This window comes from Cervus elaphus, chromosome 12, assembly GCF_910594005.1.
Source record: "Cervus elaphus chromosome 12, mCerEla1.1, whole genome shotgun sequence".
NCBI lineage: Eukaryota > Metazoa > Chordata > Mammalia > Artiodactyla > Cervidae > Cervus > Cervus elaphus.
Window position 1 is genome coordinate 899,582 of NC_057826.1, and position 27,153 is coordinate 926,734.

Genomic DNA, 27,153 nt, shown 5'->3' on the forward strand with positions numbered 1-27,153 from the left:
TGGTTGCTTTCAAAATTAAACTCAATATTTTCTCTGATATGTGCCCTTCCTTTAATTCACCCCCTCATTACACAGTACCACCTTCCTCTCCCATCCATGCAGCTGTACCTGCTAGAAACTTTGATGTCATTTCAGACAACCTTTCTATCTTCGTCCATGAAATCAATCTGTCATGAAGTCTAAGATATGTATCTGTACACCTTCCCTTTCTTTTCCCTACCTACAGCACCTGCTATCATCTTTTACCCCAACTACTGTGATAACTTCCTAACTGGTCTCCCTGTATCCCCCCTGCTCCCTCCAGCCCATTCTCCAAATACTAACTGCACAATACCTTGTAGAAATACTTCCCCAACTCTATCATTCCCCCTTTTGACTTCACATAGGAAAAACTCCCAAATTATCAATAGGCTTGCCACAAACTTTACCATCAAGTCTCTTTCTACCTCCCTCACCTCATCTCTTGCTTACTGTGTTAAGTAAGCCCCATTTGCTTTCTCTCAAGCTCTAGAGTACAACTGGCTCTTTGTCAGTCTCAGGACTTTGCCTTTGCATCTTCCTAGAATTCTCTCCCTGCAGCAATTCCCTTGTGAAATTGTCAGGGTAGGCTGGCTTCTGCTTTGGTAGCAAACAACCCCAACATCTCAATAGGTGATGCCTAAAAAGATTTCCTTATTGCTCACAGCTCAGTCTGATGGAGGTCAGGATGGCTCTTCTTCAAGTGGAGACTCAGGGGCTCTGCTGCTGCTGCTGCTAAGTCGCTTCAGTCGTGTCCGACTCTATGTAACCCCATAGACGGCAGCCCACCAGGCTCCCCCATCCCTGGGATTCTCCAGACAAGAATACTGGAGTGGGTTGCCATTTCCTTCTTCAATGCATGAAAGTTAAAAGTGAAAGTGAAGTCGCTCAGTTGTGTCCAACTCCTAGCGTTCCCATGGACTGCAGCCTACCGGGCTCCTCCGTCCATGGGATTTTCCAGGCAAGGGTACTGGAGTGGGTTGCCACTGCCTTTTCTCCAGGGGTTCAGGGCTGGTCTAAATTGTGGAATGCCCACAATTTAGTAGCTGAGGAGAATGGATGTCTATATATGGGGCCAACACTGGAATGGCACACATCATATCTGCCCACATCCCATTGGCCAGATCATAGTCACATGACCCTAGCCTAACTGCAAAGGGAAAAAATATACTTTCCCTGTCTGTCCAGGAAGAGGAAACGAGGTTGCTGAGCATCAGGCCAGTTTCTGCCACATCCTGGTTAAAATCTACTCATCTTTAAAGAATCAGTTTAAAAGATACTTCCTTATACAGGCCTCCAAGCTCCTCTAACCTAAATAGGTCCCCCCCCTAATATACTCTATTGTAGCACTCTATAATTATCTTTTATAGCATGAGAGAATTGGAAAGTTTACATTCCTTTATGTGATTATTTAATACTCCTTTCAATTTTGAGACTATATGCTCTATAAGAGCAAAGATTGCATCTGTTTGGCTCCCCCTGTGTCTCTAGCATTCATCACAGAACTTGGTTCATAACTGGCATGAAAGTTGCTGAGTGAACAAATGAACAATAGCACACAGTCATTTCCTGGCTCCAAACAGCATACTACTTGTGGAAGCGAAAGACAAGTAAGTAGACAGTCCTGGTTTAGTGGGAGGAATGCTCCATGTAGGTAAGCCCAGGAACTGAGGCTCTCCCAAACGAGCTGTGGAGGCGTCTTGGTTTCTTTTCGATGGCACTCTAAGCCAGGAGTCTGCAAACTATGCCCTGCAGGTCAAATCTGATTTCCTATCTGTTTTTTTTTTTAATGGCCCAAGAGCCAAGAACTGTTTTTATATTTTTAGATGTTTGAAAAGAATTAAAAGAATACATAATCATGTGAAAATTATGTTAATTACAGTGTCCATAAAGTTTTATTGGAACACAGTCACATCCATTAGTGTGCTTGTTTATGGCTGCTTTCACACTGAAATCGCAGAGGTGAATAGCTGTGAAAGAGACTGTGGCCTGCAAAGGCTAAAAATAACTATTTACTATTTGACTCTTTATAGAAAAAGTTTGCTGACCTCCTAATCTAATTCCTTCTTGGTTTAAAAGTTCACTTCTATGTGAATCATATCTAAGTGTCCATCTTTAATTCCCTCCTTTGCCCATTCTCACACCCACGGCCAGAAATCCCTGTAAGTTCTAACCTTGCGACAGTATTCTTACTCTGCCACATTTCTCCTCTTCCCTCAGGCCATCTTACTATGACCATAGCTAACGTCCAAGAGAAGAGCTTTGACATCAGAAATACTCTTTGAGGCTCCTCATCCTGTCCTAAACAAAATCTGCACTGCTTAGTATTGTAGTCAAGATTCTCCATTATCTTTCCAAGGCTTATCTTTTCAGCTATGTTCCTAACATCATATCTTCACTCAGCATTAGCAATCATAACCCACCCTTGTCTTCTCTACTTCCAAGCCTAGCTCACAGTTACTATCTCTGTACGAAATACCTGCACCTGGTACTTCTATTTCATCCATCCTTTACATCGGTTATCTAAAGTGCCTCAGTGACCTAAAAGCCCCTCAGCTCCTCTCTGAGAAGAATTATTGGCATCTGTGCAATTCTCTAGGTTTGTACAACTGTTTTATTTAAAAGCCTGCTTCAGAGTTTCCTGTGTATACACACAGATTGTTTCTCATGTTCTACTGAAAGCTGCTAAGGGGCAGGACTTGTATTCTATTTCATTAATTTCTGTAGTCTTTTGGTGCCTGAAAAGAAAAAGTGTAAGTCGCTCAGTCGTAATGGGGACTCTGTGCAACCCCACGGCTGTGGCCCGCCAGGCTCCTCTGTCCATGACACTCCCCAGGCAAGAATACTGGAGTGGGTTGCCATGCCCTTCTCCAGGGGGATCTTCCTGATCCAGGGAATGAACCCAGGTCTCCTGCATTGCAGACAAATTCTTTACCATCTGAACCAGCACAAAATGAAAATGTTTATCCACTGCAAAAGTCCTCAAGGAAAGCTGGGATTGTGAATTTCTGAAATGTCTAAGAACTACCTGTACTCAAGCAGGAACTCCACTTAACTATGTTCAGAACTCACTAGGACGAGCAATATCTTTTAGAGACACACCGTCGTCCAGCGGGCATACACCTGGGAATGCTCGGGGCCTTCAGGTTCGAAAACCTGCAAACACGTGCGTGAGAGGCGCTTTCTTCCAGGCTCCTCCTCTGTCCGTGGTGATTGGCGGACCAAACCGTCCAATCAACCTTCCCCGCCTCTTTCAGCAACAGCCAATCACAGGCCCCGGGAGCCTCCCGACTACTAGACTGTTTACTAACAGATCGGAGCTGGGGAATAAGGGGCGTGGCCGTCCTGGGAATGTCGGGGACGGGAAGGTTCTGACCGCGCGTGCGCAGCGGCGGGGGTGGGCGGAGCAAAAGCCGGCCTCACCAATCGGATCGCTCGTGCTCCTCCCTCGCCTGCCGCCCGCCGAGCAACAACAGTTCGAGCAGCGGGGCGGGGCGCTTCGCCCCGCGTCAGAAAGCGCTGCCCAACTAGGCCTGGCGCTGGCGGCGGCGCGCGCCCCGCGCCCAATCGGCGACGGCGACTCGCAAGGCCGCCGACCCTGCTGGCTGTGGGCGGGGCGGCTCCGGGGGAGGCGGGGAGCGGGGCGGAGTGGCTGCGCGGTACTAGCGGCGCCCGCCGAGGAAGGCGGCGGGAGCGGGAAAGCGGCTCGCCCCGGCGTCCGGGCTGCCGAGCGGCCGCGCCCCGGCTCCAGTGGCCGCGGCGGAGCTGAGGGGCCGGGCGCCCTGGAGCAGCCCGCGGGCTCGGGCGAGCGGAAGATGGAGGAGAAGGGTGGCAGCGGCGGGGACGCCGGCGGAGAGCAGCTCCGCGTCGTCAAGCACGAGCTGCGGACGGGTGAGCGGCCCGCCCCCTGCCGGCCGGGCTCGGCGCGGGGCCCGGCGCTGGGGTGCGCGGGGCGGGGGTCCCGGGCGCGGGGAGCCCGGAGGGCGGGGGTCCCGGGGGTCCCCGGCGGCTGGCCTGAAGTTTTCCGGGAGTGAGCGGCGGGCCGGGCTGGGGCCGCCGCACTGACAGACCCAGGTGTGTTCGCGCCCCGTCCCGCCCGGGGACGCACCTGCCCCTCACCCTTCTGTGAGGCGCGCGTTCCTCGCTGTGGGGGGAGCGACGCTTAGCTCGGAGCCCTGCTCCCCCGCTCTCGCATCCCTGGAGGGGCCCCGAGGTGCCGGCGTCCTGGGCACGGGGAAGGGGCGGCTGTCCCCCGGCCGTGTGGAGTCCAGCCGCGGAGCTGCAGGCGCTGAGGGCTTTACGTGCTATCACGGTGAACTGCTGTACTTGGCCTTGAATCTCTTTCAGAGGTCTTTTGAGGAGGCTCAGTAAATTCAAAGCTCCGGGTAAAAGCGACTAACTAGCCCCCTTACGGCGCTCACGCGCTGATTTTGGGGTCTTTCCAGTCGACTCAGGCTTTATACTTGTTACTTTATTTCTTGTGGGTCCGGGTGGTTCTTTATGGGAAATGCTTCTTCCGACTCACCAATATAGATTGGGTTTATATTTGTGGAGTCCTGTCCCCTGTTAGAGATCCTTTATCATTTCTGAACAGATAATACATTTTAACAAGTTGTTCATTATTTACTATTAAATATTTCTGTGAATGTTTGTTAAGAATTTCGATGCAGCTTCTTTGGCATCTTGGGATATTCTTTTATTGTGTAGGGACAAAGCTTATGTAGCAGGTTTCAGGTGTATGCCTAGCACACCTTGTTATAATTTTGAACAGATTGCAAAGTTATATCTGTCACTTGTTCTTTAAGTTTTTGTTATTGCTGGTTAGCATTCCATTGAGCTCCAGTGTGGTGACTTAAGAGGGATGTCAAATACATGCTTACTTATTTCTACATTAACATTAGCTTAAAACAGTTTTTTTGGGGGGGGTCATTATGAGTTTGTTATGTATCTTGAACCAGTTACTCCATAATTTTTTGGAGTTCCTAATGTAACTTGTGTGGGCTTGTTTGGTTTGTTTTTCTTCTCTCAGTTTAATAGACAACTGATGTTTTCAAAGGGCTATTCAATAATTTATTCCATAAACATTTCTTTTGTATTAGTGTCTGATTTGTGCCAGGCTCGGTGTCAGGTGCTTTCTGGTGTGGAGATTTTGAATTTCTTTTTCTTTTCTTATGTAACGATTCACTGATTCACACATGTAGACTCGTGCCGTCCTGCAAAAGCTGCTTGAAGTCCTGTGTCCTCAGCCACTGACTGTGGTGCAATAAGCAGCTTTTTGCTGAATGACCAAGGAGCAACCTACTTGATTAGTAGTCAACCAACTGCTCAGTTTCTGGGTTTTGCAAACAGTGCTAGTTTTGTAGAAAACAATGAGTACTGCTTTATTTTCCCTTCTCTACTAACTGTGTGAATCATCAGCTTCAAGTTTGCATTTTTAGAATTTTTTTTTGATGGATGGTGAGATTATACTGAATTCATTAGTACTGTTAACTGTCAAAGGAATGGAAGAGTCACTTTGATTTATTGCTCAACATTGAAACAACTGACCGGATACACTGGTCAAAAACCCTTAAAATACAACTTGAGAGATTCAGTCATCTTCAGCCAGCTGGGCCCCTGTCAGCATGTGCTGCTGTGAAAGGTGTCGCAGTAACTTGATCTGAGGTGGTCCCTTGCTTCTCAAGATGTGGACAAGCATAGAGTCTTAACAGGTCAGCAGTTAGTGATTCCTCGATTGTACTCAACACTGTACTGTCTTCTGTAGGATGAACAAAAAGGCAATACAAGTTACATGGAAAGTGTTCCAGTGGTGTAGACCGAGTAGCATAGCATACCTGGATGTGCAGTTGGAAGGGAAAATCTGTGCACTCAGTCGTGCCGACTCTTTGGGACCCCATGGACTGTAGCCCACCAGGCTCCTCTCTGTCCATGGGTTTTTCCACGCAAGAATACTGAGAGTAGGTTGCCATTTCCTCCTCCAGGGGATCTTCCTGACCCAGGGATCAAACTCAAGTCTCCAGGGACTCCTGCATTGCAGGCAGATTCTAGACTTTGTTCTAAATCTGAGCTCTGCCAGTTGCTGGCTGTGTAGACTTGGGCAGGTCACTTCACTCTTTTAAACTCACTTCTCTCACCTACAGAGTATGAAAATTGAAGGAGACTCTGTTGGAAAAGTGCTAAGCAGTTTGCTTGGCGCATAATAGGCTCTCAGGAGCAGTTGGTTCCTGTCGGTCCAGAGGTCAGCCAATAGCAGCGTCTTCTCTTAGAGAGTGCAGGTCACCCCCGAGTCAGAGTCCTGTTTGGAGCTTGCCCCGTGCTGTGCTGCTCGGCTGGCATCTCTTTCTGCGAGTGTCTTGCCTGTGTAAACCCCCGCGACCCCCACCGCTTAGCAGTCTGTGTGTGTCTCTTCAGCAACATTTAACACACAGCTGTAACAATTTATTTGTCTGTGCTGGACTGTGAGGTGCTACCACGTCCTTTATCCATTTTCAGCCCCTGGCATGTAGTAAGTACTCAAATGTTGGGTGAATTCACTGAATGCATGAAAATCCAGGACAAAATCGAAGTTTATTGTAGTCCCAGTGTCTTGTAGATGTCAGGTGGTTGATTAATGGATGCCAGTGACCATGAAAGCTAAAAATGAAGAGAAAGGGATTGATTAGATGAGTTAAATGCACATTTCTTGACACTGTTTTCTAGGCTAAATGGTACTAATGACACACAAAAAATGAGAAAATATCTTGCCCTCTGCTGGTCGGGGAGGAGGAAGTGTAAACCGGTCATTAGGATATATTGCCATGCTACAATAAGAGAAGGTTGTACATAGTATAAAGAGAGCAAAGAAGAAGTTTAGGGCTTTTGGGTTTAAATAATCAAATCTAACTGCCGAACAACAGCAGCAAAATAGAGGAATTATTATTGGAAGGATATTGGGTTATCTCATTTATTCCATATTTCATTACCTCTATGTACTGAGTTTCACATTATATACTGGGGTTACAGGACACGTGTGGTCTTCCCCCTGAAATGACAGGGTTGCGTCAGACATCACTGGAAGCGGGGACTGATGTTGTCTCTGTTGTCTCCATCTAGAATCTTTGCTTGTCTCTATATAATGGCCTCCTTCAGTGCCGTTCACCTATTTCCACATGGAAAGGAACACAGCTGTTGACAGACCCTAAGTTTTAGGTCTTACAGCTCTAGGTACTGGAGAGACACTGCCTTTTTTTTTTTATCAGCTTCAGGTATACAAATCTTAGGGAAGGACTTTATTAGCCTGGCTTTGGTCAGCTGCCTACTTTTGGATTGTTCAGCTAAGGCGAGGGAATGGCGTCCTGTTCTGCTAGCTTGACAGCTACTCGGGTGAACATATGGATGGGGGTGAGACTAAACTCTTACAAGAGGAAGGATGGGGGTACACATTTCCTTAGATGTCCATCACTGGGAGAGAGAGCCTAACGCTGAGGAGAGAGTCGGGAAAGGGGCATTAGTTATCTGTTGCTGTGCAGTAAATGATCCCAAACTTAGTGACTTAAAGCACCATGACTCCCGTGGCTCAGGAATTCAGGAGTTGCTTAGCCTGGTGGTGTTGACTCAGGGTCTCTCTTGATGTTGTAGTCAAGGTTTTGGCCAGGACCGCGTTCACCTGAAGACTTGTCTGGGGCAGGAGATGCCCTTTCAAGCCAGCTCACCTGTGTGTTGTGGGCAGGACGCTTCAGGTCCGTGCTCTGTGGCCCTCTCGGCGCGGCTGCCTGAGTGTCCTGCTGACGTGCCAGCCGGCTCCCCTGGGGCAGGGGATCGAAGGGAAAGAGCAGCGTGGAAGCTTCAGGGTCTTTTTTGTTGTTGTTTTTGTTAAACAGCTTTTTTTGAGATACAATTTACATACTATGAAGTCCATTTGTTTTTAGTGTACAATTCAATCTTTTAAAGTATATTTATAGTTATACAACCATCACCACAATCTAATTTTAGAACTTTCCATCACTCTAAAAAGAAACTTCTTACCCATTTTTATCGGTCACTCCACATTCTCACCACCCATTCCTCAGTCCTGGGCATCTGCTAATTCTGCTTTTTTGTCTGTGTATTTGCCTAGGGACATTTTATATTATGGAACTTCATAAAGTGGGATCTCTTTTAAAAAAATGTGTGTCTGCTTATATTTGGCTGTGTTGGATCTTCGTGGCTGCTCTGTCTTTCCTCTGGTTGCGGAGAGCATGGGCTTCTCTTGCAGTGCCTTCTCTTGTTGCAGAGCTCTGCTTCTGGGGCAGGCAGGCGCGCGGGCTCTAAAGCACAGGCTCAGGAGTTGTGGCGAATGGGCTTGTTGCCTCGTGGCATATGGGATCTTCCTGGACCAGGGATTGAGCCATGTCCTCTGCGTTGGCAGGCGGAGTCTTAACCACTGGACCACCAGGGAAGCCCAGTGTGTGATCTTTTATGACTGGTTTCTTTCACTAAACGTGATGCTTTCAAGATTCATCAGTTTCTAGCATGTGTCAGCACTTCATTTTTTAAATTGACAGGTGATATTCCATTGTATGGATATACTGTGTTTTGTTTGTCCATCCATCACTTGATTGACATTTGTGTTGTTCCGACCTGTTGGCCATTGTGAATAATGCTGCTATGTACATTTACGAACAAATTTTTGTGTGGGACCTGTGTTTTCATTTTTCTTGGGTAGATATTAGGAGTAAACTTACTGGATCATGTGGTAAGTCTGTGTTAAACTTTTAAGTTTTTCAATGTGGCTGCATTGCTCTCTTGCCCCACTAGCAATGTACAAAGGTTCCAGTTTCTCCACATCCTCGCCATCGCTTGTTTGTCTGTTTGCTTACAGCCATTCTCGTGAGTATGAAGTAGTATCTCCCTGTAGTTTTGATTTGTGTTTCCTAATGACTAATGATTTTGGGCATTGTTTCATATGCTTATGAGTGTTTTGTATATGTTTGGAGAGATGTCTGTCCAGATCCTTTGCCCATCTTTAAATTGGTTAATTTATTATTGAGATACGAATTCTTTATGTTTTGTAGATATAGATCCCTTATTAGTATAGTTTGAAATATTTTCTCCCAGTTTATAGGAGAAAATTATCTTTTTTTTTTTGGTGATAACCTTAGAAGTAGTACAGTCTCTTAATTTTGGTGAAATCCAACTTTTTTACTTTGTTTCTTATGCTTTTGGTGTTGTATCTAAGAAATCATTGACTAATTCAAGGTTACAGAGGGTTATATGATTTTAGTTATTACATTTAGATTTTTGATCTATTTCTTGAAAGGCTGTTCTTTTCCATTTTATTTTCTCGGCACTGTTGTCAAAAATTAATCAACTGTCGATGTATGGATTTCTTTTTAGACTCTCCATTCAGTTCCGATGATTTTTTGTGTCTGTTCTTATGCCATTACCACGCTGTCTTGACTGCTATAACTTTTTGCTAAGTTTTGAAATCGAAAATGGTCAGTTTTCCAACCTTGTTCTTTTTCAGAATTATTTCAGCTATTTTGGGTCCCTTGAGTTTCCATATGAATTTTAGAATTAGCTTGTCAGTTTCCATAAAGAAGCCAACAGTAATTCTGGTAGGGATTGCCTGGAATCTGTAGATCAATTTTGGGAGTATTGCCACCTTAGCATGTTAAATCTTGTGATCCATGAACATGAAATGTTTTTCCATTCATTTAGATCTTCTTTCATTTTTTTTAAAACAACATTTTGTAGTTTTCAGAGTGTATATTTACACTTCTTTTGTTAAATTTATTCCCTCATACTTTATTCTTTTTGGTGCTACTGTAAAAATTATTTTCTTAGTTTAATTTTTGGATTGTTCACTGAAAACATACAGAGATACACCTTACTTTTATTCATCTTGTATTCTGCAACCTTGGTAAACTAGTATATTAGCTTTAGTCTTTCACCATTAAGTATGAAGTTAGCTGTGGGATTTTCATAGATACTTTTTGTCAGATTGAGGAAATTCTCTTCTTTTCCTAGTTTGGGTGTGTTTTTCCTCTTTCCCAAGGTAATTTGAAAAAAAAATTTTTTTAATGAATTTTTATTGGAGTATAGTTGCTTTGCAGCGTTGTGTGTTTGGGTATTTTTAATCATGAAAAGGCATCCTTTTTTGCATTCATGGAGATAATCATGTGTTTTTATTTTGTTTTATTGATAAGATGTATTATATTAATTTTGGGGTGTTAAGCCAACCTTGTATTCCTGGGATAAATCTCACTTGGGTAATGTGTATAATTCTTTTTATATACCACACTGGATTCAGTTTGCTAGTGTTTTGTAGAGGATTTTTGTGTCTATATTCACAAGAGGTATTTGTCTGTGTATGCGTGCGTGAGAGAGAGCGAGCGAGCGTGCGATATCTCTTTCTGGTTTCCCCAGAATGTGTCTGATCGATTTCTGCCACCAGTTAAAGATTTTTACCTATTTGGTTGCTGTCACTCATACTTAGAGCCTTCTAAGTAAAGGCTAAGAGAGGTCGAGGAAAGGTGTTCTGTGGAATTTCTGTGGAAATCTTGGTCTAGACAAAAGTCAGGAGTGGTGATTTACTTTAAAAGATAGTTCTGTTTTGCCAGAGGACTTATGATTGAATCCCATTGAAAAATAATTCTCTGATGCTCTTTAAATATGATTCCATTTATAATGATTTAATTTATACTTAGCTTTTTAGGAACATAGTGATTATCTACAACAAGATACTTTAAAAAATTTGACAGTCTTGGTTATCTGTGAGAACAGTGCGGCTCCTCTTTCTGAGTTATCTGTGTGTAGATATGTATTGTGTTTGTGTGTCCGTATGTTTTTTATAGTACTTTTCCCTTCGTTTTTTTTTTTTAGTTTCCTCACCTTAAGAAGGGTAGGCATAACTTGTGCTCTATCTTTAGCTTTATAGGGATACAATGGGAAGGTCAAAAGTGTAAATAGGATATTGATAGTACCCTAACTTAATTCCCTGGAGCCTAGACCTTAAAAGAAAATCTGTTCTTAAGTTTCTATCACGAGTTTTAGAGATTAAGAAAATGATCTATTTGGGCAAAGGAAGTGGAATCTCAGCCCTTAAGTCTGGGGGGATTCCAGTGTATTTTGTATTTGCGGTCCATAGTCAGGGAAAACCTTCTTAGGTGGCAAGTCAGCTGTTGTATAAGACCTACCATTAACCTCTATACTGCAAAACAAGAAAGAATCTTGAAACCTCAGATTCCTGGAGACACAGGTGATCTGGTGGGCAGGATTGAATTCCTCCCCTGAAAAAGAAGCTGATGCTTGGCCAAAATTCCTCTGGGGGAGATCTGGCATAGTAACATCATGTGTTTACTGAAGCTTCACAATTAAACATGCATTTGAGAGATGTCAATCCCAAAATGGAGTGGGAGGGAGGGGTTGTCACGGCTTTCTCCTTTGATCTCCTGGAATGATTTTCAGACCTTGGTGCACCTCAAAGGTAGGAGCACTCCTACATTGCTCTTGTTTTTCAGGGAAGATGAATTGAGTCTAAAATAGAACCTTGCCCTCATTATGTTTGTCTGTTGCAGCGCCCCTCTGGGTTCAGCTGTAGCTGTTCTTCCGAAAATCAAGGAAGTTCTCTGGACGTTATGCTTCCTAAAGTTGTGAGTGAGCTGGCTGTCTCACTATTTTTTTTTTCTAAATACTCAGTAGGCATCCTGCCCTGTGGCAGCAGGAGAATAGGGAGGTAAAGTTTCCAGATTTTAGCCCAGGACTCGGTATTGCAATTTTTAAATTTGACACTCAGGTTTTGGTGTAGGTGTGCCTCTTTTTATATAATTAGTGTGTTCCTGACAAAAAAATTGTGGAAATAATATTTTTATTTTTATATATCAAATTCTTTGGAAGATAGGTGAACTTAGTACTTAAAATAATTCTGATTAACTCTTGAAATTAAAGAAGAAACTTTTGAGTTTTCCATTTGTGGCTTTACTGTTCCATGTAAATTTGGTCTTACGATGTTATTTTTCTGACACCATCACTACGATGTGTAAATTTCCAGTAGCTGCAAGCAAGTAAAATTGATGGAGTCTTGTGTGGTAGACTGAATGAATACACCTCCTCCCCCTAAGATGTCCATGTCTAACCTGTGAATATGTTCCTCACATGACAAAGAGACCTTGCCGACTTAAGGATGGGGAATTATCACATGGGCGCAGTGTAATCATAGGTCCTTGTGAGAGGGAAGTAGGTGGATCTGAGAGAAGGTGTTACGAGAGTGGAAACAGACGGGGAGAAGGAGGTGCAACAGTGGCAGCAGAAATTGGAGCGAAGCCACTGCTGGAGAGAGGCCGCGAGCTGGGGAACGCAGCGGGCCCTCGACTGTAGAGGACAGACAGGCCCCCGGCGAGTCCGCCGGGGTGCAGCTCTCTGTCACTTGACTGCTTTGTGGAACCCAGCTTGAGACTTCTGAGCTCTAGAACTGTAATAAGACACATTTATGTTGTTCATAAGCCATGAAGTTTATGTAATCTTTTACATCAGCAATAGGAAACCAACACATCTTGCTTAAGACCGGATGAACCAAGAGAGAATTTTGCCCCAGGCTTGGGTAACTGAACAGGATGACAGTGTGAAGCAGTCAGTCATTTAAACAACCATTCAGTAGAAACTGGTAACAAATGTCTACTTCTTAGAAGAAATAGGATGGTGTCCCCTCTAGGGAATCCCCAAGAAGACATTCCTTTCTGATCTTAGTACTGGGCCTGGCTGAGCTGCTGTGACCAGCACTTCTGGTTCTCATAGGAACGCTGTGAAGTGGACCCCCGGGGCAGGCCTCTATGATCAGTTGGTGGCTAGAAAGCTTCACATCTCAGGGCCATACCACATACAACTGTGACCTGGCGTGCATCTTGAGGCCTCTTCCTGGCGTCATCTGCCCTCAATCTTCCTTCCTTACGCTTTAGTTAATTTCAATAATTTGTTCTAAGTCTTTTCTGGACCAAAGCAGGAATTAGGTAAATATCTAATTAAATAAATGCATGTATATACAAACCATGAGAAATATGGACAGTGTGGAAAGACGTTTGACTTTCTCTCCAGTATTTTGTTTCTTAAATCTTTGTCATGTGGTGTTAATGCTATTTTTATCTTTCTCCTAAGAAGGAAAAATTAGGTCTCTGATTAATTAATGGCATTTTAGAGTTTTTAAAAAGTATGTAGTGAGAAATCAGTAAAATTGAGGCATACTTTAAAAAGCAAATTTTATTGGCAAAATGATGGAGGTCATACACAGGGCTCTCTTTTCTACATTAGTGGAATATACCATCAGTAATGGGAAAATTCAGGCCACTGAAGCAGTTTGTCCTCTAACCACATCAATACTGGATTGGAATGACATGTTTTTCCTACAGAAAAAACTATTTAAAACCTGTAATAAGAAAATGTTGTACTTCATATTTAAATGAATGATGTTGCACTGAAAGGATGTGAACACTGAATCTTAGCAGTTGATTTGCATTAACCCTTTCCCCGTGAATGTGCCCCTGTTTTTCCTTGATATCAGTGTCCTTCGTTTGTAAGGAAACATCATAATCAGGGCTAGAGTAGGACAGATCTAATGGGTACACACAAACACATAACTTTGATGTAATTTTGTCATGTACAAATTGGGCAAAACAGCCACAGTTTTATTCATCCATTAAGGACTTGTTGATTCCTGTGTGTCTGGCACCATAACAGATGCTGGATTTTTGCAGGGAACAAATTAGACACGGCTCCTCCCCTCGTTGAGCCACATCTAAGAGAAAGACCTTCCCTTTATAACCATACAGTTGACCATAGGATTGCAGTTGTGATAAGTCATGAAGTCATGCAGACGCTGTGAGAGAGCCTGAGGGTGGCTGGCCTCCAAGGAGAGGGGAGCGTCTGTGTGGCGGGAGTGTCCGGCCAGCCCTGCTGTCGTGGGGTGCCACGCAGGGGGCGGGCGGTGAGGCGTTCCTGCCAAAGGAAGTGGCAGATGGTCCTGGAGCGGGAGGGCTCGCAGTCCAGGTGCCGGACGGAAGGCCTTTGTGGCCCGATCTTGTGTCCAAGCAAGAGAGCCGCAGGAAATGGGCTGAGAAGGTAGCCGGGCCCATGGGTGGGCTGTGTGGGTTGTGATAAGGCATTCAGACATCACCCTGAGTGCAGGGTGAAGCTGCTGGAGGATTTTTTAGAGGTTAGTTTTGCACTGTTTAAAAAATGGCTTCCTCGTGTGAGGTGCATGGTAGGAAAGAGTGTCTGAGGGGAGACTGGTTTGGAGGCTCTTGCAGAAGTTCAGATGCAAATATAAGTTGGGATTGGGTAACAGTTAGAAATTAAGAATTGTGAATATATTTGAGATATATTTAGTGGAATATATCAGCGGAACTTGGTGTGGTAGCGATATGAGATTTTGGGGCTGGAACAAACATATGTTTGAAGGTACCGTTTGTTCAGATGGTGTGTTAATTTTCAGTTGCTGCATGACAAATCACCACAAACTTAGTGGCTTGTAATAGCACTCGTTGATTAGCTTACAGTTTGGTAGGTTAGAATTCTCCACGGCATGGCTAACGTCAAGTTGGTAGGCAGGTGGGACTTCCCGGTGGTGCAGGGGTTAAAGCTCCGCCTTCTCATGCAGGGGGCGCAGCTCCAGTCCCTGGTTCAGGGGCTGAGATCCTGCATGCCTCGCTGCCAAAAATACCAAAACAGAACAGAAGCAACAGTGTAACGAGTTCACTCAGTAAAGACTTCAGAAATGGTCCACATCAGAAATCATAAAAGAAAAAGATGGTAGCCAGCCAGCATTCTTGTCTGGAGGCTGTGGGAAGAAATCCACTTTGAAGCTGGTTGCCGTGGTCAGCAGACTTTCCTCCCGAGGTCTTCAGTCTGCCGTCGCAGTGTCCTCAGCGGCGTCAGTGGGGCCTCTGTCAGCTGCAGGGGCCGTCTGCACCTGCTCACCCGGCCCCCCACCTTCAGGCCTCAGAGCTGGTGATGTGCTTCCTGGCTTCGGCGCTCTGACGTCCAGATCTTCTGTCATCTCTAGGCTTCGTGGAATTAGGTCAGACCTACTTGAACAGTCTTCCCATTGTGAGATCAATGATTTGGGACCTTAATTACGTGAGGAACAAAACCCCTGTGTCCCTAGAGTGGCGTCTCCTCATGCTCAGTCACTCAAGGGGAGGGACCGCACAAAGGGCCCCAGAGGCTGCGTTAGACAGAGGCCACGTTAGATGTTAGAATTCTTCCTTAGAGCTCACAGAAGGTGAACCAGGGGTGATGCCCGTGGGGTGGGCAGAAAGGGTAGAACCCAGAGGTGTACAGATGAAAGTCTGAGCTGCCTCTGACATACTCTAACAGACACATGTGGTGATAGCAGCCGTGGGTAATGAAAGCTTGCAGTGTGCTGCTGAACTGGTGCTTTTATCAACTCATTTAGTTCACGCAGTAACCTTATGAAGTCAGTACCATTTCTATTATTCCAGTTTTACAGATGGGGAAACTGAGTCTTAGGTCACCGACTTGCTCAGGATTACCCAGGAAGTAAATAGAAGAATTAGTTTTGAAACCTGAGTGGTCTGGCCCCCCAGGCTCACCTAAACTGTCATGCTTTCATTCATCAGTGGGATGTGGGCCTGGAGCTCAGCGAAGGTGTCTGGGCAGCAGGTGAAAATTCTAGCGTCATTGGCATGTAGATGGCTTTGGAAGCCCAGTTGTGGATGAGATCATCTCAGGAAAGCTTGTAGAATGGAGAGAAGACGGGAACTCAGAACTGAGCCTCGAAGAACTCTAGACTTTAGACGACAGGTAAGAAAGGAGTAGCTAAGGAGTGCAAAGGAGGACCAGCCCGGAGCGGGTGGGGGTGGGAGAGACCTCAGAGAGCTGTGGTACTGGGGAAGGCAAGGAGACAAAGTGCTTCAAGGGGCGTGTTGGAGCTGGCTGAGCAGCTGATGACCTTATCAGGAGCAGTTTTAGTGGAGATTTGAGGGGGAGGCCAGATTGCAATGGGCTGAGGAGTGGATGCAAGTGAATACTTCCAAAAAAAGTTTTTTTTTTTTTTTTACATGTACAACACTGCTTTATTTATTGATTTAATTTGTATTTGGCAGTGCTGGTCGGGCTTTCCCCAGCTGTGGCCCCTAGGGCACGGGCTCAGCTGTGAGGCACAGGCTTCATTTCTCCGCCGCACGTGGGCTCTGCCCGGGCCAGGACCACACCTGTGTTCCTTGCATTGGCAGGCGGGTTCTTATCCACTGTGCCGCCAGGGGATTAAAGAGAGAGACTTATCCAGAGAGACTTAGCCAGAGGGGAACGTGGGGTTCCACAGGGCAGGAGCAGCCATTTTTTATTTTAAGAGGAGTGATGCTAGAATACGTTTAGTGTGAATCCATTATGGGGACAGAGGGGGAGAAAGAGAGAGAACTATTGAAAATACACAAAAAGAGAGGGTAACTGAAGGCATGATAAGAGAAGGCCCATCGCTTCTTTTTTTCTGGAAAAAAATTTTTCTTTCTTTGGCGGTGCTGGGTCTCAGTCGCAGCACACGGGGCCTTTCGTTTCCCTATGTGGGCTCTAGTTCCCTGACCGGGGATCGACCCTGGGCTCCCTGCACTGGGAGCACAGAGTCTTAGCCACTGAACTGCCAGGAAGCCCCGTCACTGCTTCTGTCATGATGAGTAGTGGGAATGGATACAGATTCTTTTATAGATTTGGTGGCAGGAAGATATAGGAGTTTCCACTCCATACTTTTTTTTTTTTTTTTTCCTTTTATGAATTGTGAAGAAAGGCAGTTCTTTATTCAAGAAGAGAAAAATAGTTTTACAGTTTTAAAAACTGTTTTTCTGGTCTTTAAAAATTCTTATATATGAAAAAACATGCAAAAAAGTAGACAGAGTTCACATGCTCTAAGACGAAAGTTTATAGGAGAATGTTGTAGAAGGACATACAGAAAGAGGTTTTTGGATACAGCCACTGCAGTGCTTCTGTACTTTCCACAGAGGTCATTCCCTGAACGTGTTTTCTGGATCATGCCAAAATTCTTCGTAGGCATAATGTTCTTTTTCTTCTTTTTGAAGTGTTATATTTAGTTCCGTTCTTCTAAGTTAAATTTATTTGGTACATGTATTGGGGGGAAAAGGCTGTTTGTTACTGCTTTATAAGCATTTGTTTTCTTATTGACTCAGTTTTCACATTGGCTCCATCATGTAATTCCAGAATCAGTTGGATAAGTAAACACTGCTGTTTTAGACACTGGAAGCACAGTGAGTCTTAAGGGTAAGTGACCCCGGCAATAAGAGAAAAGTGGGCAGCATTGTTTTAAAGTACACAGATATTAAATATAACTTTGTTCTGCTTCCAGCAGAATGTTGTCCAGAGAGATGGTTTGAGGCCCAACCACAAACCTAAACAGCTTCAGAACACCTCACCACCTGGCAGCTGAAAGGAACCTGGTGTGCTGGCCGTTCGGCTTAGTCGCCAGCTCTCACGTCGTCCCCAGAATCAGACTACTTGACTGCAGACGCGGGGTCAAGATGTTTAGGTTTCAGAGTTATGTACATGTCAGACACCCCCAGAATTAGAGTTTATCTGGTAAACTGTTGTATAAATAATTTATTTCCCCTTGACAAAAAGAAAAAAAAAAGAACTGAAATAGCAGAGAACGAGTTTTTTCTCACTGCATACAATTGTCACCTTTTGACTGAAGCTAAATTAGTCCAAGAAGCTTATGTTTTTGCAGCGTTGAGTAAGAGAAGGCAAGGTTTTACAAGAAAAGTTATTTTACAACTTTGTTGGTCTGGTTGCAGTAAAATAGTTGCTAAATCTGTACTTCTCAGTTGGTAGATCAAGAACAGATCCAGGCGTATTAAATAAGGATGACTGAGTCCTGTGGAGCTCTCACACCTCTGTTTGAGATCTTCCACTTCCTCTGAGAACTTGCCCCATTTTCCCCTCTTTCCCTGGTCCGCAGGCTCCTCTTCCCACAAACATAGTTGAACCGTCTCATTGGGGGAAAAAATTCCTCTGTGGCCCTCTAGTTTTTGCTATCTTTCCCTTTCCCACCAGATGTTGAAAGAGCAGTTTATACCAGCTGTTGCTGTGGCTTTATCTCCTGTTCAGTCTTTGATGCCCCCCAGAAGCGTGCTCTCTGCAGTTACTCATGTCCCCCCGGTTTCCTAATCTGGGGAAAGCCTCCATTTAATCCTCCTTGGCCCTGTTAGGGCTGTCGGCGCGCGAGCGTGGGCTCCGTGTGGCCTTGCTCTCCCCGGTCCCGCCCGTCCCTGACCGCCTCACCGCCCTCTCCCCCTGGCCTCCACGCCTCTGCTTGTCCCTTAAATATTGGTAATCTGCTGTCAGCCCTCTTTCCTCTAACTCTGCACAGTCTTTCTGGGAAATCAAGTATCACAGCTTAAACTACCATTCAAGTCTCTCCTGCTTGGATCTCTTTCTGGGGTTCCTTACCAGTTACTCCCAACTGCCCGCCGAGCAGGAGACAGCTGGGCAGCCCTCGGGGCCCACTCATGCTCAGCTCGAAGGCTGCGTCGTCCTCCAGCTGTCCATGGTTTATTAGGGACGTTTCCCACCTGCCCGGACCCCAGCTAGAAGCATCCTGGTCGTCCTCTGCTGGGGGCCTCCCTCCCACCAGTTCCTTCCCTCAGTGTGTCAGCTCCATCTCTAAAAGAGCGCCTTCCTTTCTGGCTCACTGTTGCCACTGCTGGGATCTTAGTTCAGTGTCTGACCGCATGACGGTGGCTGTCGTTTACCGAGCTTTCTCTGTTGGGTCCTTTGCTGAGCGTCTTGCATGTCTCACTTGGTTCTCACACCCTGTGTGTGGTTGGGATCGTGTCTGACCTCTGGGCCTCTCGCTCCCATTGTCTGCCCCTCGCTGGAGTCCGGTGTGGCGCTGACAGTTCTTGTGGGCCTCAACGCCCTTCAAGTTGGTGGCGTCTAATTTCAGGCACGGGTGCTGTGCATTTTCACTTTCTGACCCAGGCTTCTGACTCCTGCCTCATGTTTCAGCAGCCTGGTGGGAGCTGGCTCAGTGAGCTTGCAGACCCCAGAGGTGAGAGGCAGAGCAGCCCTCGCCAGAGTGGGCGGAGCCAATCTCATAGGCAGCTCTGCAAGGTCGGGAGTCCAGCGTGTCTCTGGGACTCAGACTTCTCTGCTTCTTCCCGTCTCCTGTCCATTTTCCCTTTCCAGCTGCCTGCCCTGCTGTGCTCAGGCTCAGCTCCACATGCAGACGCAGCAGTCTTTGCTTCTCAAAGCTGGGTGAGATCAGCCCCCGGTATGAGTTCCTTACTCTTTCTTTATGGTTCAGGTTCAGCCTCTCTTGCACACCCTCGGTAGGTGTTCAGAATCCAAGTCAAGGCCCCAGTGAGTAGAGAGACTCAAACGGGACCCCGAGTGCAGGAGCCTGAGAGTGTCGCGGCCCTGGAGCCCCCGAGTCCTTGGGACAGGCGGGAGGAGAGCAGCCTGTGCGGCCGGAGCTCACGCGGTGGTCCCTCTCAGACTGGTTCCCGTCCTCCTCAGACTGTCCCTGGAACAGAAGCTAGACACACTCGCAGTGTGGTCTCATCAGGGAGAGGACTCTCAGGCAGGTAGCCCGGGACCTGGCTAGTGTGCGGCCGCGGGGGCAGGGCCAGGGGCCCTGGGGGCTGGGCCGGGGGCCCCGGGGGCCGTGAGGGGTTGGAGCGGCTGTGGCAGAGGAGTAAGGCTAGAGGGGAGAATTCACTGCCGTGGGCGCTCCGGTCACAACTCAGGACTTATCCTGGCAGCCTCTTCCTAACATACTGCTGGGATGGTTCTAGAAGTTTGGACGTGACTGTGACCTACAAGAAGGAGGTAAATAAGCAGGAACTGCCTTGGCAGTGTGAGATCAGAAGTCTCAGGGAAGAGAGTGTTGGAGTGGATTTATTCTATGAGGCTGGAGAACACACTTTTTGACTTTTGGATCCTTAGAAGGGTCCAAACAAAGCGTCTCATTCTCTCAGGTAATTCAGAATGCCCAGGTGAAAGGAGACTGCCTGAGCGTGATAGGAGTGGCCTCCTCGGACCGGTTTCCTTGTATCCATGGAAATGGGGGGCTCCGGAAGAACACGGGCCACGCGGAGTCACAGTCAGTTCACAGGGCGAGGTGGGTGTAATTACCACTGGGGGCCAGAGTGGGCATTCAGGGTGCCCTGGCTCACCCAGCCCTGGGTGCTGGCGTACAGGTGATGGGGCGGAGTGATGGACCGCCCGCCAGGACGTTATTGGCCTTGTATGATTTAGACCGTCGTCTCTGAGGGAGCTTTCACCTTCGGTTGCCTTGCCCTGTTGGACAGTGACTGCTGCAGACGCCTCTTTAGTTTTGTTCACTGGGTGGGAAGCAGCAAGAACCATCCCAGTAAAGCCCTCGAGTTCAGACTAAACTCTCCCCTGCCACCGTTAGGTAGTAGCTGTGTTAGCTCCTTCTCGAAGACTCCATGACCCATTTATTTATTCTCCAGCTTCACTGGGATATAATTGACGCACAACACGGTGTAAGTTTCAGGTGCACAGTGACGACTCCATCTGTGTGTCTTCATTCAGTGACCGATTTAACGCAACAGGAGGCATCTGAGCGTCCCTCTGTCAGCGGCCCCTGAAGCATCACTGCATACCGTCTTCCAGCTCTTCTGTTCCGGCCTTGACTGCCTTCACTGGACAGGGTCTGCCTCAGCGCGCTCCCTTTTCCTCTAGTATGCATCGCTTCCTTTTGGCTCCAGGGCTTCTCCAGGGTCCACCCTGTGGGAGATACAAGTAGGAGGGCCCCAAGGCTGGTTCAGCCGGAAGTTAGTGCTCCCCGAGGGCGGCCCTGACCTAAGAGGGCAGGACCCCGCGGAGAAAGGCTTCTCCCGGCTTTGCACGCACGGGACTCAGAGCTTTCCCGTCTTCCCGGTCTTGGCGCCATGGAGCTTAGTCTCCTGGCGGTGGTGAGCGTGGTTGAGAGACCCCCGTCTACAGCGTGCCGGGAGCGCGCCCGGCCCTGTGAGAGACCCCCGTCTACAGCGTGCCGGGGGCGCGCCCGGCCCTGTGAGCGACCCCCGTCTACAGCGTGCCGGGGGCGCGCCCGGCCCTGTGAGCGACCCCCGTCTACAGCGTGCCGGGAGCGCGCCCGGCCCTGTGAGCGACCCCCGTCTACAGCGTGCCGGGAGCGCGCCCGGCCCTGTGAGCGACCCCCGTCTACAGCGTGCCGGGAGCGCGCCCGGCCCTGTGAGCGACCCCCGTCTACAGCGTGCCGGGAGCGCGCCCGGCCCTGTGAGCGACCCCCGTCTACAGCGTGCCGGGAGCGCGCCCGGCCCTGTGAGAGACCCCCGTCTACAGCGTGCCGGGGGCGCGCCCGGCCCTGTGAGCGACCCCCGTCTACAGCGTGCCGGGGGCGCGCCCGGCCCTGTGAGCGACCCCCGTCTACAGCGTGCCGGGAGCGCGCCCGGCCCTGTGAGCGACCCCCGTCTACAGCGTGCCGGGAGCGCGCCCGGCCCTGTGAGCGACCCCCGTCTACAGCGTGCCGGGAGCGCGCCCGGCCCTGTGAGCGACCCCCGTCTACAGCGTGCCGGGAGCGCGCCCGGCCCTGTGAGCGACCCCCACTTACAGCGTGCCGGGAGCGCGCCCGGCCCTGTGAGCGACCCCCGTCTACAGCGTGCCGGGAGCGGTCCCCCCTCTGCAGTGAGTCCCTCTTTTCCCTGTGCCTCAATCTGGGGGCGCTCCCCTCACGGTCTGTTATGGAAAGTGTTTCGTTTTTGCTTCTCTGAGTTCAGTCACCTCTTGTTGCCTTTGGTCCTTTTTTGGTTGTTTGCTCATTTCTGTTCTTTTTGTATTTCTGCTTTAGGACTTTTTTTTTAATCCTCATATCTCAAATACTTGTGTGAAGATTTTAAATTCAGTTCGGAGTGTTGTGTTACTGTTTTCTTTAGCTTTGTGGCTTTTCTTTTGGAGGGGGACGGGTTCGTCAGTGGCAATGCTTTTATTAGCAGTTTCTGATTTTTTTTAAACAGTAGTGTTCAGTGTCCAAGACTTGCTTTTTGCGATTTTGCATATCTGTTCATCCCTTCTTAGAGGATTCCATAGTGCCCTCCTCTGTGCTTGTTGGGAGGTGCTGGGGGCGGGGAGGGTGCGTCCTGTTCTCTGGTGGGACCTTCGCCTTCCCTCCCCTCGCCTGTTTCCCTAGACTGCCCGTGTCCGAGGGGCCTCCCCTTCTCCAGCTGGTTTGCCCTCAGGAGCTGTGCGCGCCTGATTTCTGTCGGATCCACTGGCTCTCAAGCCTCTTTCCGAGCCGGCCCTTTAAAGTGCCAAGTCCTGACCTTATCCGTGGACCTTTTCTGGGGATGATTTTGCTTTGTCTACCCCCTGCTCTTTTCCAGTGGCTCTCAAGTGTCCCTCCCTATCTCAACCTGCAGACTTTCTGTGGGGTTGATGGGAACTCTGTTGGATTTCGCCTGTTTTTCGGTCACAGGTCATTGGAAGCCTGTAGAATTCTGTCTCCTGGTACTGCTCCAGGCGTGGGTCATGTGTGGTTTTACTTCGTCTTTGTTGATTTTATGGTGTTGTGTATTTGTTTGTTTATTTTTTATTGTGGACCTGTTTTTAAAGTCCTTATTGAATTTGTTTTGTGTTTTGGGGTTCTGACCGCCAGACCTGCAGGCTCCTAGCTCCACAGCCGAGGATCAAACCCACACTGCTTGCACTGGAAGGCCACATCTTAGCCGCTGCACCGCGAGGGAGCGCCCTGTTTTGTCTTTTTTGTTTGTTTATCTTTGGGGGTGAATGAGAAAATTTGAAATCTGGTGCCTTCATTGTCCCCTTAACCCAGAAGTTTTTCTGTTCTTTACAGACTCAGCTCAGGCTTTACCACCTCTCCTGTTTGAAGTTTCCCATCTTCCATGTTCTGTATTTGCTACTTCCTTGTGTGCCTAGCCTTTTACCTCTCTAATTGCATGCGTTTTATTGCATTGTAATTATATACTTGTCTCCCCTCCACCATCAGATTGTGACCGTCTCTTCACAGCAAACCTTGTATTTCTTTTTTGTGATACATAGTGGCACCCACTAATTGGATTAATTTACTTAAAACAGAATAGAAGCACACTCAGTGGATGAAAGTCAGCTCTATCCACTGTGAATAATGTGAATATTTTTGGATCATGGTGAACTTCACTTTTAAAAGAAGATAAGTAAAAAAATATGAATAATGATCAGGTTTATATTATAATCAGTTCAGTCGCCCAGTCGTGTCCGACTCTTTGTGACCCCATGGACTACAGAATGCCAGGCCTCCCCGTCCATCACCAACTTCCAGAGCTTGCTCAAACTCATGTCCATGGAGTCAGTGATACCATCCTACCTTCTCATCCTCTGTCGTCATAATACTAATGTTTAAGATAATAAGATTACCACTTTTTCCCACAGAGCTTAGAATGTTAATTGATTGACTTTTGAAAATAGAAATATCTTTAATAAATACTTTTTCTAATATTGCTGAGTAGTTAAAAGTCTGGAATCTGAAATGATTGATGGTTTCTTTTTTTAAAAAAGAATCTGTCTGTGACAAGATCCTGCAAAATTACTGGGTTTTAAAATTTTTTAATTTTTTTTAAATTATGAAACTATGATAATACATTTACAGGAGACTTGGAAAATACAGAACAAGATTCCATATAGTTCAACTATATATTACAATTATTTCTTTAAGTATATAAATTAAGATTTTTAGTTGGAGTTTCAATATCAAACTCTCAAAAATTAGTTGAATGAATATACAAAGAAGTAGAAGAATATAGTTGACCCAGAATTACAGTTTTTAATGGATCATTTTAATGTTCAAGTGACTTTCTACCTTTTTGCTATACAAGATGTGTTTAGGTGCCATGTGGCTGAAATTCCACATACCAGTGGAGAAGACAAAATTGGATTCTTAAGGGCACAGTGCTGAGTTACCTGATTGAGTTTGGAAATAGGAGTGTCAAAATTCATCTTCTGCTCAGTTTTTGCTGGTTTTTAGCACCATGTAAAGATCTTGCTTTTGCTTTTTTTAAAAAAAAATTATTTATTTTTAATTGAGGGATAATTTCTCTGTGCTTTTTTTGAATTGGTTTTGAAATAAAGAATTTGACAATCTGGGTGTACATCCTTAAGAAAACTAGGTATGTGAAAAAGAAGACTGTTTACCTAATATTTAGTAAGTATTCTGTTGATACAAATTTGTTCTTTTTTCCTGCCCAACTGTAAACATTTTTATAATGAGGGCTATTTCTTCTGAGACCAAGAGACCCACTTAACCCATTTGTTCTGCATTTGGTATTATGGGCCATGATTATTAGATACAAAAATCAAGTAAGATTTTGAAGATTAAAAAAGAGATCTGTAGGACTGCATTGTAGGAATTCCAAACAACCCCTATCTCATTCAGAATTCTGTATAGAGAGGTATTGTTGTAAACAGGCATTAGTCAACATAGTACTGCGTTAGTTCACTCATGTACAGGTCAGAAGGGAAATTTGCCTCTGTAAATGAGTTTGTTCAGAAAATGGATTTGTTTTTTATATTCTGAAGCGAAAAAGGAAAAAAGACAAAGGGAACATAATGGATAGTCATCTGATATTTGTGTGCTATGAGGAATAGTATCCTTTTCAGTGTTATAATCGCAAGATCATTTACTTTAGTTTTTCTAATTGTGTGATAATTTTTGAATTGTGTAGTCTGTGTTTTGACTATGTATTTGCTCTTTTCAAAAGAAATGCTATGCAAGCTACATGGCACTAGAACTGTGGAGTAATTTCTTTGGCAACATTTTGGTTTCAGGTGGACATTACAAGAAGACATTTGACCCTACTATTCTTAGCAATGTTCCCTGTAAGCCATTCAAAAGATTGTGAGCAGAGATACGGAGAACAAACCAGTGGTTCCCAGTGGAAAGAGGGACGGGGAGGGACAGGAGATGGGTATGGGCTTAAGAGGTACAAACTGCTGTGTATAAAATAAATAAACTGCAAGGATGTATTGTACAGCACAGGGAAAATATTGATAGTATTTTGTAGTAACTGTACATGGAGTATAATCTAGAAAATTTTTGAATGACTGTGTTGTGCACTCAAAATTAAATCAATTATGCCTTAATTAAAACATGTAAATAAATATCCATCTCATTAAAAAATCTTTTTAAAGACTTGTGAGCAGACCACTGTGATCCTGAGGGCGGCCCTGAGGATCCCTGTGCTTGGCTCAGCTGTGACCCTGCCAGCGGTGGTGTGAGCTCAGGCGGGCGCTCACCCGCGCGTCCTGCGAACCGCCGGCGGCCTGCGTGGCGGCGCTGCTGTTCTGTGTGCCGCAGATTCAGGGGAGACCAAGACTAGAGGCTCTGCGCTAGTTCACACGTCTTGCCAGTGGCAAAACTGGGGGTGAACCTAGATATTTGCACTCCAGAAACTGCCCTGCCTAAATCTTTGTTTCTTTATGACTGATTTTTCACCCTGCCTGAGAAGAATGTGCCTTGATGTAGTCGTTTCTTTATTTCCCACTGGGGGGGTGTAAGGACAAGAGCAATGACCGTGAGGGTGGCAGCCGAGGAAGAGAAGTGAACGCTTTGTTGTTTTCAGGAATTGTCAGATTCTTTAGTTGCAAAAGAGGCCAGTTTTAAAAGCATGGGTCTTTTTCTGGTGTGTGTGGAGAGCAGACACCCATGAACCTACCCGCTAGTGCTATCTGATCTTATTATTTTGTGATATTGCATTTATATCTGTTTTTCTTTTTTTAAAATGTATGTATTATTTGTTTATTTACCTGCTTAGCTGTGCCAGGTCTTAGTTGAGGCACGAGGGATCTTCTTCCTTGTGGCGTGAAGGGTCTTCAGTGGTAGCATGCGGGGCTTTAGCTGAGCCGTGCACACTCTGAGATGCGGCGTGTCGACTCTCCTTCCTCCACTGGGATCGCACCCAGGCTTCCTGCACTGGGAATGTGGGGTCTTGGCCTCTCGACCACTAGGAAGTCCCCATGTCTGTTTTTGAAGAAGTTGTTGCTAATTCAGTTGAAACCTTACGTAACCATTATCCTGAATGTAGTTTTTGTCATCCCAGTTGTGTTTTTGCACTTTCACGACATAAGCATACAAATCCATTACAGCACGTAATGATGTTCTGCATGTCTTTCTCTTCACGTGTGTGCGCGCAGTCTGCATCGTGTCCAGCTCTTTGTGATCCCATGGGCTACAGCCCACCAGGCCCCTCTGTCTGTGGGGTTTTCCCAGCAAGAATACTGGAGTGGGTTGCCATTTCCTCTTCCAGGGATCTCTTTACATAAATACGATATCACGTAATATACACATCCTTACGAAACATATGCAGGCCTGTTAGACGTGTATCCTTCATTGCTACATTAAAAGTGAGAGTTGTTTGCATGGCCATTTATAACTTTTCTCAATTTATTTTCATTACTCTATGATGTTCCATTGTATGATTATATCATAATTTCTTTATTCATTGTCCTGTTAATGGATATTCAAGGTTTTAATTTTTTCTGTCATGCACTGCTGTTGTCTGTGGCATTGTTTATGTATCCACTTACATATGTGCAAGAATTTTTCTATAGTGTATACCTAGGGATAGAATCACTGCTCTGTGGGTATGCACAGCTTTGATTTTATTCAGTGTTGCCAAACTGCTTTCCAGATTGATTGTACTGGCTCATATTCCCACCAGCAGGACGCGAGAGTTCATTTTATTTTTCGCCTCTTGGTTTTACATTTTTAAATGGATTTGATGGGGGTAAAGTAGTCTCTTTTTTCAGTGTCATTTCCCTGAATACTGATAGACTTAATAGAATTCTTGAAAAATATAAATAATAATGAGGCAAAACAAAAAAAATATAAGATTTGTTGACCATTTGGTTTCCCTCTTTTGTGAAACTGCCCTGTCATTTGCCCACTTACTTAAATTTTTTTTAAAAAATTGGATTGCTTTTCTTTGTTTGAAAGGAGCCCTTAATGCTGTGCTTCCTGTGACTACATGCCCTGCGTCCCTAACTTCTTAGACAGTGTTTTGGATATAGTTTAACCCTTTCAGAAATGACTGTGAACAGCATTACTGTGCTGTTTAGATAGCAGTGCGGAAGGTGTGTGAGACTGTTGGTGATCTGGTCCTCAGGGCCTAGACTGCTGTC

The 27,153-nt window shown here is 46.1% G+C and overlaps 1 protein-coding gene across 1 annotated transcript in view; it reads left to right on the forward strand.

The window, feature by feature from the left end:
* Nucleotides 1-3,609: 3,609 nt before the first annotated feature.
* Nucleotides 3,610-27,153, forward strand: part of RPS6KA5 (ribosomal protein S6 kinase A5) — a 186,658-nt gene continuing 163,114 nt past the window's right edge. The window contains exon 1 of the mRNA XM_043919775.1: nt 3,610-3,909. Within this exon, the coding sequence (XP_043775710.1) occupies nt 3,834-3,909 (76 nt within the window). The 5' untranslated portion in view covers nt 3,610-3,833. The remainder of the gene's footprint in view (nt 3,910-27,153) is intronic.